The sequence below is a fragment of the Rhyacophila brunnea genome, unplaced genomic scaffold (assembly GCF_057557595.1).
Source record: "Rhyacophila brunnea isolate RB1 unplaced genomic scaffold, BYU_Rbru_1.0 scaffold_8, whole genome shotgun sequence".
Classification (NCBI taxonomy): Eukaryota; Metazoa; Arthropoda; class Insecta; order Trichoptera; family Rhyacophilidae; genus Rhyacophila; species Rhyacophila brunnea.
Genome location: NW_028233350.1, coordinates 2753049 through 2767433, shown reverse-complemented (window position 1 = coordinate 2767433; position 14385 = coordinate 2753049). Strand labels below are relative to the sequence as shown.

The 14385-nt window shown below is 34.5% G+C and overlaps 1 protein-coding gene across 1 annotated transcript in view; it reads right to left on the bottom strand.

Annotated features, from left to right (window-relative positions):
- The window catches only part of LOC147063829 (protein O-mannosyl-transferase Tmtc3-like), a 665469-nt gene that overhangs the window by 473396 nt on the left and 177688 nt on the right, over positions 1–14385 (bottom strand). Inside the window, exon 2 of the mRNA XM_085958986.1 lies at positions 13387–13523. Within this exon, the coding sequence (XP_085815112.1) occupies positions 13387–13523 (137 nt within the window). The remainder of the gene's footprint in view (positions 1–13386; positions 13524–14385) is intronic.

The following is a 14385-nucleotide window of genomic DNA, read 5'->3' as shown; positions in this document are numbered from 1 at the left end:
TAGATGTAATCTAACCTAATGCCTTCTTACGCTGCATAGTATACAGAGCGTTTTTAGAAATGTACTGTTTATTTTACCACGTTTTTCTTAGCTCGTATTCTTGTTTGTCCGGTGGTTGTTTATCCAGTACAAATCTTGCAATCGATTTTTAACTAACTTCCCGACAAGCTAGACATTTGAAACTTTTAGAATGTATCAGAACACGATGGCCATGTATTATTTTAATACTTTTAGCCATCTTTAAGTAGAATTGAATTCATTTTCAGTTAATTCTGTTTTGTATGAAAAGTTATTTCGGAAAAAATCCGTAATCCAATCCACTATTATTGGTTGCTAAGGGGGTGGTCATAGCAACTAAATTATTAATATATACGTGCGTTACTATGGAAATCAAAATGACAATTCAGTATTCTATATTTGTATGTTTGTTGCAAAATAGCAAAAAAATGATTTGTTGACAATTGCCTTATTTACACAAATTATTAATACATATATTAATACAAGTTTATATGATTCAATAGAAAATTTAAAAACGTGGTATATAAAAAGTTCTTTTTATCTTGTAATTATTTTAAATAATTTCGAATTGAACTCGGAATTACCCAAAAACCAAACAACTTATTTTGATGTTTGATGGCTTGAATGAAAGACCTGGGTGTAAAAAAAATACATTTACGTTCGAATCTTGAACTGAACTACGGTGATATTGCGTACTTACTCATACCTATTTAAAATGGGACACTATTAAATTGGACAATATAAGATTTCAACGACGTTGCCACGATGGCCAAGCGGCTTACGCATCGGTTTATGTCGTGGGTCCCAGGTTCGAATCCCGGGTCTTAAAAATACTCATATTGTGTTTCAATATGTGTTTGGAGTCAGAGTATGGACCTATTAGGTTAAGCAAGTGGCTAACATCCATTTCTCGTAAAAACAAAAATCTGTTATTACAAACTTCTACTCTGTGTAAGCCTATAAGATCTTGATTAGAATCGGACAATGGTCAAAAGAAAGATACAGTCGAACTTGGTTACTTTACTAGGAAGATGGGACTGACTGAATTTGCTTGTTATAAGCGTTACTCGTTATATCAGAGAATAGGTATTTTTAAATGAACGGTCACATAACACAAAAAGTCGAAAATAAAAAATCTGAAAATCATTGTAAAAATCCCCGAAACAAGCATGGCATTCATAAACTACAAAATAAGTTGTTTATTGTACCTACTGACTTCACAAACCTTGAGTTTTTAACTTATTTCAACCATACGTGTGGATATTTTCGTCGAAAACACCAATTAGGTAGGTACTTAGACACTTTACTAGTGTCATAAACGTAATCCGATTCCGGCGACATCCTTTCGGGTCGGATTTTATTGCTATGGGCGAAATGTTTTTAAGCGATCGATATTTTAGCTCGGTATAACCGATAAGGAGCTCGTTATAATAGTGAATAAATGTATGGAGAAAATCATAAACTAAAATGTTAACGAATGTTTCCTCGTTACATCCGAGATCTCGCTATATCCATGATCGTAATAACCGAGTGCGACGAACTTTTGATTGACAATATTATATTCCATAAACATTCAGTATAAGTAACGAACGATCGTCAATATTGTATATCAACTCTACACATAAAAATAATTAGTTCCAACAATGTATATGAAATGGGAACAAGTTCTCTAAGAAAAGTCACGAAGAGAAGAATGCTGTTGTGACAAAATTGTATTACTTCGGAAACTTCCTAATATCCAGTGATTGAGTGCAGTTTTTGGATTAATTCAGAGCCGGAGTGGGTAGCGAGGGCCCACATAATAGTCACGTACGCAACTGAAACAAAACAGTTGAGAAAGTTCTTTGATCTTTGGGACCGAGCCGATGGCTTTATAGGCCCGGTCATTGCCGACTCAAGTAAAAAGCCGATACATTCACAACGAATGGTCCTATCTTTTCCCGTTGTTGTTTATGGATGACCTGTCATTGCATGTCATTGTTACGAGGGTGGGTCAATAAGTCCTTAGAAAAGCCGACAGGTGGCGCGACTAGTACTGTAAGCGGTTTGTTTTCATGCAGCGGCACTACCGATTCAGTATGCTGCGAAGTTTCAATCAGATTGGTCGGGTTGTTGTGTGTTTCTCGTACATTTAAAAAAAAAATTTGCTTGTGGAAAATGGAAAAATGGAAAATGGAGAAAATTGAGTTTAGAGCTGTTATTAAACATTTTAATATAAAAGGGTTAACAGCAAAGGAAATAAAAAATGAGTTGGATTTAGTTCACGGCATATCTGCTCCTTCACTTGCAACTATTTATAACTGGTTAAATGAATTTAAACGTGGTCGTACATCAACAAAGGATGAACCACGCTCAGGACGTCCTGTAGAGGTGACTACACCAGAAATGATCAATAAAATCCACGATATGGTGTTAAGTGACCGAAGATTAAAGTTGAGTGAGATAATTGAGGTTACAGGGATCTCAAAAGGTAGCGTCATTTCTATTTTACATGACAAATTGGGCATGAAAAATATTTCTGCAAGATGGGTGCCGCGTTTGCTCACAGTCGACAATAAACGCAATAGGGTGGTGGCCTCTAAAGCCCTGTTGTCGCTCATTCAACGCAATCCGGATGAATTTTTTCGTCGCTTTGTGACTGTAGATGAAACATGGATACACCACTATACCCCGAGACGAAAGAACAGTCAAAGCAGTGGATTGCGAAAGGCGAACCATGTCCAAAGAAGGCGAAAACCGTAAAATCAGCTGGTAAGGTTATGGCTACTGTATTTTGGGATGCACGTGGAATTATTTTCGTTGACTATTTGGAAAAAGTAAAAACAATAACAGGGGATTATTATGCATCTTTATTGGACCAGCTAAAAAACAAAATTGAAGAAAAACGGCCTCATTTAAACAGGTAAAAAATCCTCTTTCATCAGGACAATGCCCGTGTTCACACATGTTTACGATCAATGGCTAAAATTGAAGAATTGAAGTTCGAATTGGTCAACCACCCACCGTATTCGCCAGATTTAGCCCCCAGTGACTTTTTCCTTTTCCCAAACTTAAAAAAATGGCTAAGTGGACAACGTTTTTTTTCAAATGAAGAAGTCATCGATCGGACAAATGCTTATTTTGAGGACCTTCCGAAAACTTATTTTTCTGACGGTTTAAAAAAAATTGAGAAACGTCTAACCAAGTGTATGGAGCTCCAAGGAGATTATGTTGAGAAATAAAAAAAAAATACAAAAATAAAAACTGTTTTAATGCTTTTTTCTAAGGAATTATTGACCCACCCTCGTATAAAGCAGTGGTGCCCAACATTTAGTATATCTCGAGCAAATTAAGAATTTAAAATTTTTAGGCGAGCCACACATAGGACGGTAACTTTTTTTTATTTGAAAAAATTAACATAATAGGTAAAAGAAAAGACAATAATATTACACTACTACTGTTTATTACTACTTCTAATTTTCTACAAATTAAAAACAAAACAGAACACTAGCATTAACACACCTTCTACAATAATGTTATGCATAGATCAATGCTACATATTTTTTGGAAATCGATATTACTACCGGTTTTCATGTGAAGGACTAGTCTGACTTTGACAGCTGATTAATGAACAGGAATGTATAGTATTTATAAATAACACTAATAGTTAATATATTTGATATATTCAAATTGAAACGAGAAAGGGCGAATCAATAAGTCAAGCAATCTTCGATTTGATTTTAACAGCTGAACAGTGGTCCACTCGTTGCTTGTGCAAAAAGATATGCTCAGGCTTTATTAATCTAGAGATGGCGCTGGCCCGGTTCATTGTGTGGGGTGGCCGGGGTCCTCTTGCTCCACTCCCAGTCCGGGTTTATCCCCGTGTTCTTTTGTGTTCCTTCGCGGGATATTAGTTCTCTCTCTCTCGATTTTCTGTACCGGGATTTGTGAAAAAACACGCCGAATAATTTATATCGCAAAGGATTAAATATACAAGGACGGAATGAAAACAAATAGGCCCATTTGTGAAAAACGTGTTAGGTAAAAATAATTCTCTCCGCTCTCGCCTGTAGTGTATTATTTTTATATTAATTATACTAAATTTCACGTAGCGTCCGGTTTTTCCAACAGGTATGGGATTAAAAGGGTTCATTCACGTAGCTCTGGCAGAGAAGTATAAAAAATGGATTACTGGCTAGATTTAAAAAATACAACATGAGGTACCTATCTTTAATATATTAGGCAAACAGAATGATTAAAAATGGCAAGGTGTCCATATAAAGTTGAAGATTAAAATTAATCGAAAAATTCTTTATATAGATTTGAGATGGTAAAACGATTTTTTTTAATTTTATTTAGTAACCCTGAAAGTGGTATGTTCGAAATTTGAGGATCCACGATGAAACCAGCATGCTTTTCACCCGACTCATTCACCTTTTGCCGGCAGGATGTATTCGTGGCTTATTTAATCGCGACATTTGTGAATAATAGTAATGAACACGTCAAGTGTGTCGCCATTTCAATAGTAAACAAAAACATTACTTAATACTATCGACCGAATGTCCTTGATGGAATTTTAATTTAAATTCTAATGGATTTAAGTTTTGTACTATTCCATTTGAGTCGTATTTTGCGACCCGGGCTTCATCTTTAGGTTTTGACGATTTTTATACGCTTATCGAGTGTAGTATTATTAATAAGGTAAGGGGTTTTTTACAAACACTTCAACTATTCATAATTTGTTTGTTATATATTTTTTTAGTCATATTATGAAATGTAAATTACTTGAAATCGTTTTTAAATATATATTTAATTAAGATTCGGTATTATGAACATGCCGTTTTGGTATAGTTAGATGGGTAATGGTTTGAAAACATGTACACTGTGTAGTAAGCATAGTAAGGTTTAATACGTTTATTGAAAGAAAAAAAGAGGAAAGTACGTATATTATAGAAACAGGAAATTTAGATAGATAGTACAACATCACGTCTCATTTTTGTTTCATATATTTTCGGCTATAGTTTGCCGTTACCACATGAATAGAAGATAGTTTCAAAAATACATTTTCCTGGCAAATTTTCCGGAACAACCGTGTCCCATATTGAAAGAGCGGGCGGGGAATACAGGGTGCTTCCACCCCACGCGGCCTTAAGCAAAGGGACGGCGGATCTATGAGGGTGCGTCATGTCATTTGTTGCCCCGGGCAAAGGTTTTATTATTCATGTCCGGGCGCAATCTGCTATCCAACATAAGATCCAGATTATTAGGACACCATAAATAGTCGGGATTTCGGGGATATGTTATTGTGTTTTGCTTGCGTTGTATATGGTGTAGCGTTTATAATACATCACGGATAGACAGGCGAGATAAAGAGATTAGCAGAATTTGGAAGCCATTCCATTGCTGCATGTCGGGATTGACAGAAAGTCGCAAAATTATCAGTGAATGAATTTAGAAACTACAATGACATGACTATGATATATTGCGCCTAAAGTAGAGTAGTGGCAGAAAACTCCATAGGTTTCGAATTCTGGATTAAGCTCATCTAGTTAAATTCAATGTGTGTTTTGGATGCAGACCACTAACCCAATGAGTTGAACAATTCTTGTATAAAATATGTATGTATTATGTACATAATAAATTATTGACAGCTAAATAGGATTGAGAATATGTAGTCCAAGTAGGTAAGTATAATAAAGCTCAAGTACTAAAGCTATAAGAATTTTGATTAGTAAAATGCATTTTGTTTCATACATTTTTAGTAGAGTTGATTTTGATACCTGTCGATTCTAAACAGATCAAATTTAATTTAATTCATTCAAAATTCCCGCCCATTTGGGAGATAATTTCAAAATATACCAATAGAGGCGTTAGCCACCCGATCACTAGATTGCTACTGTCCTACAAGAAGATCTAGGCAATAACCGGAAGTCGCTGGAGTCGAAGTGCGATGAACTAAATAGGAGGGGCTTGTTAGTTCACGGTTTTAATACCTGGACAACTCGTCAATAACCGGAAGTCGTTGCAGACGAAGTGAGGTTAAAAACAAGAGGGGCTTATTAATTCACAGATTTAACACGTTGACAAGAAGATCTTGTTCGACAGTAGTATAAAGCACCTGCAGTAAGGACTTTTGAAAAACGGCAGGCAAAAAGACAGGGCCGCGAATACACCATTTTATTACCAAACCATAACGTAAAGTGTAGAACAATAATTAATATTCTCATTCTTTAGTTGACATCGCATATGAGTGAAATCAAAACGGCGGTAGACTATTAAAGTTTTGCATTGGTTGCTTAGTTTAGTACCAACATTATTTTAGCGTAATAAAGCGGTTTTACATAATTTATTTATTTGTATAAAAATAATTCATTGTATAAGTACCGTGTATTTTTATTACTCATCGAGCGGCCAACCACGTAAATCGCTCAACGCTCACCCGGCCATAAAATGAACAATAAAAACACTTAGTCAGTATATCACATAATTAGTATATCATGCATTCGGAGAATTACATACAAGTTATAATATAATACCTGTATTTTGTTTTTTACGTAGGTATACAGTAGTGTAGTAATAGAAGAGAAACAATCATAAACACGCAGGCATTTAGATAATTACACCTCACCAGATCGAACTCGAAGCCACCGGATGATATACCAACGCCTTACGCAATGGACTACGAGGAACGCTCTCGTATCACAACACTGTGGAACTGATGCGTAACTAACTATGTGAGAATACGGAGAGTTTTAATGGATGTGAGGATGGGATAGTAAGAAACAGTTGACGACAACGATGTTGAAGATTATGAAAATGGAGAGCAAAACAAAAAGATCCACTTCTGTCATGTGGACTCTCCACATACACACACACACACACACACACACACACACACACACACACACAGAGACAGACACACGGGCACAGATTACAAAAATAGGAATTTACTCGTAGTCGTGGTTGGATTTTGAGTTAGAATCGTCTTTTTTTACGAGAAGTATATTAAGGTTGAATACAATAGAATAATATTGGAATTAATGAATTTAAAATAATGAATATTTATATCGCAGGTAACTACTCATTAGAATGTCCGACGAATATATTATTATAATATAATAAGATTAAATACAGATTTTTTTTCAAAAAAAGAAAAAGAAGAAGAAAGGGAAGCGGTTTATGCATACCGTTTGTTATTAATAACGAATTGTCGCGTGAGCAAATTTCCGCAAGTCACGGCATCATTCAGAGACCCAGTGACGTCGTGAGACACTCACTTTATTAAAAGATTTTTTTTCCAAAACAAAGGGCGACTCGTTTGGCGAATTTAAATTTCCACGTTAAAGGTTAGCGGAGACCTGCTCGTAACAAATAACAACGGGGGATGTGGCCAAAGAACAACGGTTTCACTATATTATTCTGTGTAAATGTAACCTTAATAGAGTGTAATACCTTCAATTGCAATCCCGAATATGAAATAATGCCAGTTTTTTCTATGGTATTTATAATAATTCATTTCATAGATTCGGTGACTTTGTAATGTTGAGCAGATAAATGAGATAGAAAAAGTTTAGACGTTCATACAGAATGCATATTTTTTTCGTATTCCATATTCAAAATTCAAACGCTGTTATGCAGAAACTTTTTTAATGGGGAAATGAAAAGCTAAACTTTCACAATTATTTGTTGTGTATATTATACGATTCGATCGAAATGAACGTACCTAAGTCAGAAGATTTAGCCATCAGGTAGCAGTCTTACCCAAGGCTCGGTTTCATTCTTTTTAGTATTTGGCGACATGTGTCAGTGACAAATCCAGTAGAACTCTTTAATTGGCCCGTCCATCTACAACATCCTCGACCAAATATAACAAGTTATTTAAGATAAAATCGTGCAAAAGCTTATATTTTTTAAATCCCGTAATTTCAGAATCTACCAATCGAATATATCCCTAGGTTACAACACTTACTTGCAATGTAGGTACCTTAATATCAGATAAATTATGTACATTTGATTATAAATAAGGTACGTACTATTATTAAACAATGTAGCCTAAATTTGGAAATCAGAACGAGAATGGTAAGGCGCTATGTTTGTTTGTTTAGTCATACTATATGGAGTGGAATCGTGGAAACACACAGAATCAATGCTCAGAAAGCTTAAGACGATAGATCAGTGAAACGGCAAATAATTTTCAACTATAGGCGCGACGAAATTTTGGGCTCGCTGGCATTCGGAGAACGAACGTCGAGGTGTCAATACGTCAATTTGTTTCGTGATGGCGACGGGGGTATTAATTCTTAAATCGTGTAAGATGACTAAAAACGTTACCCATTTTCTTGAAAAAGAAAACATGCCTATGAATATATTATTATTGTTACTAATAGAACATTAAATGGACGCATGTTGGGTATGACAAATTATATTTCGTTCGGCATGCGTCATTTGCGCCCGCGACCAACAATCCGCGCATCGCTAGCCACGATCTTTTTAGACCATGCCTCAACCGAGGTATAGGTATAGCCTTAAGTGCTTTTGAAATATGGGTGTACGAAATAAACATGCTCCAAATCAGCTGGGAAGTTAAAATTACGAATGTGAATGATGAAAAAGTCCAAAGAATAATAAAAAACTAAAAAATTGAAGTTGGCAACCTTTGGTTACATCAGGTATGTCCAGCATCAAGTAGGCTGTGATCTACTACCAATATCAAAACTGGTAGTGATCAATCACACTATATAATTGTCAATATTGAATAACACTTATTTCATTATAAAAAGAAATATATTTCCCATTCGTCGTAAGAATGATTTGTTATGGACTTCTTTTGGGCAGTCATTGCACTCACCCTCAAATATTGAAAGCTGGTTACGGAAATAAAAAATAGGAATGGTTAATAGTCTTTCAACATCTCACTGAAATTATATTATAAATTACAACTAAATATAGGTACACGCTTTTTATATTTTCATGACTCAATTTCAATGAGCCTAATGTGTGATCGATCAAAATACATCTAGAGATCGACGTGTTAGATATGTCTGGGTATTATTATGTGATATCTAGAGAGATATACATTTGAATATTGACAATCAAAAGAATAATTTCGGAAAACGAGACGCTGGAAGAAGAAGAAAATCCTGGCTCAAGAATCTCTGAGACCTGTTTGAGTTAAATAAATACTCCAGCTCAGTTTAATGTAGCGACTAACATGAAAAAAGGAGAACTCATTACCGAAGTCCGATAACCGATATGTGACAGATATTTAAAAAAATCATCCATTTCTGAATAATGTTAAGGTCGTTCGAAGTTAATCAATATTATGTTATGCAATGAATTGATAGGATCATTATAGTATGTAGTAAGTGCCGTATCTCAAGATGGCTTGCCAAAGCACGAAAGTAAGGGGGGCACTTGTCTTGAAGTGACGCCCGTTAAAATGTAGTTAACCTCGTACAATCAGTGCGGCGTTTGTGCTTTCTAAAAGCTTCAAAGAAAGCCTTCAAAGAATTTCTAAACAACCTCCGAAGCTCTCGCATTAAGCACACGTAAACGTTAAAACACTTCGTTTCGTGAAAAAACAATTCCCTTCAGAATATTAAAGGGCAAAATTTTTCCACCCTTAAATATAAGTATGCGGGGCGCTGTAATGGCAGTGGGGGGATTCTAAGCGGATAATGATTTGGATGAAATAAAGTCGGTGTTGGCTTTGACTTTTTTTTAAGTGCGTTAATTATTAATTTTGTGTACACGAGTCCATATTTAAAATGTACATAGCTAATAACTAGTACTACTGAACTTTTATACGATCAAGCAATACATCATGCACAAGCCAATGCATACGTACGTAATGTCAACTTATTTTCTAGAAATTTATTTAATTTCACGTAAGGATTTTAAAATCAATAATGTTTCATGTACAAGGACTTTCTATACAAAACATTATCAGTATAATCCTTGATATTTGTGTGGACGTTCAATTTCAAACAGAGGTTTGTGTCCGGGCACAAACAATATTCTATATTGAAGATACATAATTTTGAAAACACTTATGAGAAAATATATTATAACCAATAGAAAAAATCTTCTTGAAAAATGTAAAACACCCCGCAAGAACCGAACCTGCACCTTTCGGGTATCGTGCCCACGCACATAGACCAATATGCTAAATGAGTCATACTTAATTGCGACAAATTTTAGCTAATGGCTTTTAATACTCTCTGAAGTGTTTTCCAAATTGAGCAACTATTGGCGATCGGCTTTTGTATTTGAAATTAAAGTAGGTATTATTTTAATTACTAACCGAAGTCACGGATCACTCCAAGATTTTTTGTTGTAACTTACTTAAACTTGCTAATTTAACTATTTTTTTATTCAACGAATAATTCACAAGATTTAAGAATGTACACTAAGTGTTTTCAAAATTATATATGTTCAATAATTAGAATGTTACATTCTTTAAACTTGTGAATTATTTGTTGAATAAAAAAAATAGTTAATTGAAAATATTTTATTTTCGGGCGGAAGTCTGTAAAAGACGTGAGTCATACCAAATTTCTTTTATGATTTCCAAAGGCGTACTGAAAAAAAATGAAGATGTTCCAAAAAATAAATATAATAATATGCTGTCACATTTCCGTCACGATAAATATTCAGTGGGCCAACATGGCGGAATGAAGTCTGGGTATGCAAATGAAAAGGAGAATCGATATTATAATATTTTTCCGTTCGCCATTACTAAATAATTTACATACTGAGACGTCAGTTTGACAATCATCATCGCAACTTGTCATTATGTATTATCGGGATGTTAACAAGTATTGATATTTTGGTATCGGTACTTCTCTTTCGATACCTACGAGAGCATAAATAATAAAAATGTTTTGTAAACATTATTTTTTTGATACTATACTCAGCTCGGCTGAACATGGGGAGAAATTTCTGGTGACCTGAAGAGACCCAAATGTAAAAAAAATCTGAAATTGTTATTGCAAGACGTGAATAATGAATGTAGGTATTTATGTACGCATTTCGATAACAGTCTCAGTGCGTATGGCGCTAGCTATTCTCGTGTCTGGATACTTGTACGCATGCACTTCGCCGTATCACATTTCACCGTGAAATGTTGTGTCGGAAATATATGGCCGTATATTAAAGACCGTCCAACCTCTTTGGGTCGTATAGTAGGTACTGGCATAAAATTCATGTAATATATATAAATAAAACACGGTTCTTGTCGGTTTACACTTAACAGGAAGCCAGCAGCAACAAAATTTGAAAATAGCCGATATATTGGATTATTTGTTAGGTTAGATTAAGTTATGTAAGGTTAGGTTTTCATTCTTGAATTTTGCCAAAATCAGCTATGAAAGTTGAATTAATGGACATATTGAATCTAATAAAATTGGAGACCGCATAGTATACGGTCATCTCTTTTCAATAAGAAAGTTCATGGTGAACTGTGCGAGTTGCGAGTTGTAGTAGAGTTAACTTATTACGTACAAGTTACAGGTAATCTTTCATTCCGTGGCTCGGGTTCGATCTCGGTGAGGTCACAATATAAGTATTTATGTGATTTTCTCAAAGCTTTTGGATATTGTTTGTTTCTCTTATATTGCTAATGAAACTACTATTTCACTATACTACTATAATTAAGCTTTATAGATTGTTGTATTGTTAATATTGTTTTATTTTGTTCCGGTACGTGTGTAGGATTTGGCATTATATTATATGGAAGTGCTAACGAAAGCGTGAACAAGTTCATCTCAAAGGCTACTGCGATTTACTAAAAGCTGATAAGTAGGATTTGGCACTGTAGTCTAATATGGGCGACGTTAAAATGTGGTCGCCAAAGGCTACATCGATGTGACCCTACTCAGGTTTGGCAATACGCGTCCCAAAACATACAGCGCCCAGATTGTAATGGTTATGGGTTCAAGCCGATCCATTAGAAATTTTTCGTTGCTGGTCTAATCGGGCCATATTTAATGTCGATACGCACTTTCATCAGATATCAATACTTTTTCTTTCGATATGACATCCCTAATTATACTGTAGGCGGATCTGATTTTTATTCAAGAATCAACGACGTTTCAAAATAACGCATAATCTCGACAAACAAATTTTCACATGAATAATGCAGGCTTGTGGAAAATAAATATGACAAGAAGGATTTACGTTTGAAGATATTTTTTTCTTACCGACGTTTAAGCGTTCACATTGGAGTAATGGCAGAATGCTGAAAGCTTTAATACCGCCGCTGGATCAAATTCACATTTTTTTTTTCATGTGTGTTTGGAGCCAGAGAAATGTTCAATGGAAAAATTTAGATCTCATGTCGTGGTCATTCTTATTGACCTACAATTCGATGCCAATCTTAATCGCCTCACAAAGGGATTTTTAATTTACTGATTAAATTTATGTGTAATTCGGTATGTCTTTGGTCTACTTAGGTCTACAGATATATGGGTAGTTACTTATAAGAAAGTATGGAGATTATTAGTGAATTCTAAAATATTGCTAATTTTAATGTAGCTACATATTAGTACGTCCTTCCTACAATATATTTTCCATTGGGACTTATTTTAAACAACTAACAAATTATTATTATTTGAATTAACAAAATGCTTGTGCAGTGAAATGAGTTGCAATGGTATTATAAATAGAGATATAGAATTACAAATTAAATCTATTTTCCATAGTGTCAAAATATAGCAAACTCGGTAAGGAGCTGACCGCAATAATAAATAATATCCGTTTTTTACTTAGTCAGTGGTCATCCATTGACGCAAACGCCAGATAATAGCTGACTCGATTATTTCAATAAAAAGAATATTATTTTGATTTTATATAGAGCGAATAATAATACATCGGAAATGTCACTCGAATCTAAGTAGGTACCTGGTCCGTTAGTATCTCAATATCCGTATCGTCCCGCACAACATCTCATTATACCGAGATTCGGACCTCGGAACATTATCATAAGTGTTGTTACATAATTAACCGCAAATAAAACTCGCTCCTGCATCCATCTTCGACTTCTTAATCATCATCCTCAACACCATGACCTATGACACGTCGACCACTCCCACATATTTAACCAATTTGTGCCTATTTTCAAAACTCGGCTTCATTTCATTGAGTTATAAAGATGTGGCACGCCAACTCTATTATTTTACTTGTGTCTGTGATGCATAAATTCTTAAATACAAATAAGACAGCAATATTATGCGAGTATTTGTCGATTATGTAATGAGAGAGAGAAAATACACCACACGAAAGACTGTTTAATTTAACAAAATTTAATAAAATAATTATATCTAATTTCCTGTCATAATAATACGTAGGAAAGCAGCAATGATATTTTGTGTGAGACATTATTATTATTACCTGTAGTACATGAGGCAAACAAGAGCGTGAAGGAGGAGGTTCAGTAGGTGATAGCCCGCGGGCTGCAAGCCATGGAGCATGTAGTTCCATCTGAACGTCACCACGGTAAGGGGCCGGTACGACTTGTGGCTTTGTTCCTGGAAAAGAAAAATATTACACTGTTAGAATAATAAATTACATAAATTACATAATATAAATATTAGTATAATATATAGGTATAATAAAATAAAATGTACTAGATTCAAGCTGAAATATGTTTCACAAAATATATGAAGCGTTACTAAGTATTATTGTTATGAAATTTTCTATAGTTATCATTTAGCTACAAACTGGTCGCCTTCCCGAGAGATCTTTACGAGAAATGCGAGAGGGCGATAACTATGTTCAACGAAATTGCTTCGGGTGTTGATATATTCCACCTACGTGAGGATGAGTATAGGTGGACGTTGTTTTATAAATTCTTAAAATAGGATCTGCTTAACTCATCCGGTGTACTTCCTTGTACCTATCTAATTTATTTTTTTTGTATTTACACATTTCTACTGTTTAATAATTTACTATCTATCTCTATACTGATCTATCTCTTTTTTTATGTAATACTGTTTGATATTTCTTTGTTTCTAAATGTCATGTTGTAGACGTCTTAAACTTATAATTTGTAATGTCAACAATATGTTAAAAATAAATACTTAAATTAAATTGAAAAATAACATATTGAATACAATATTACGAATCAAGTTATTACGCAGATGTTACGGCAGATGCACGTACGCATTTGAGAGACGCATGACTCGAACCAGTAACATACGGCTTCAGAGACGGACATTATTGATCCCTTACGGAAGATTCAATGCGGAAAAAACATTATTTTATGATGATTATGTTTGTTTTTTTAAGCAAATTCTCAATTCAATTAAAAAACCTTGAATTTTTAGTGAAATTAGATTTATTTTCATTGAGCTAATATAATTTTAAAACGCTCAATGAAATATTATAATT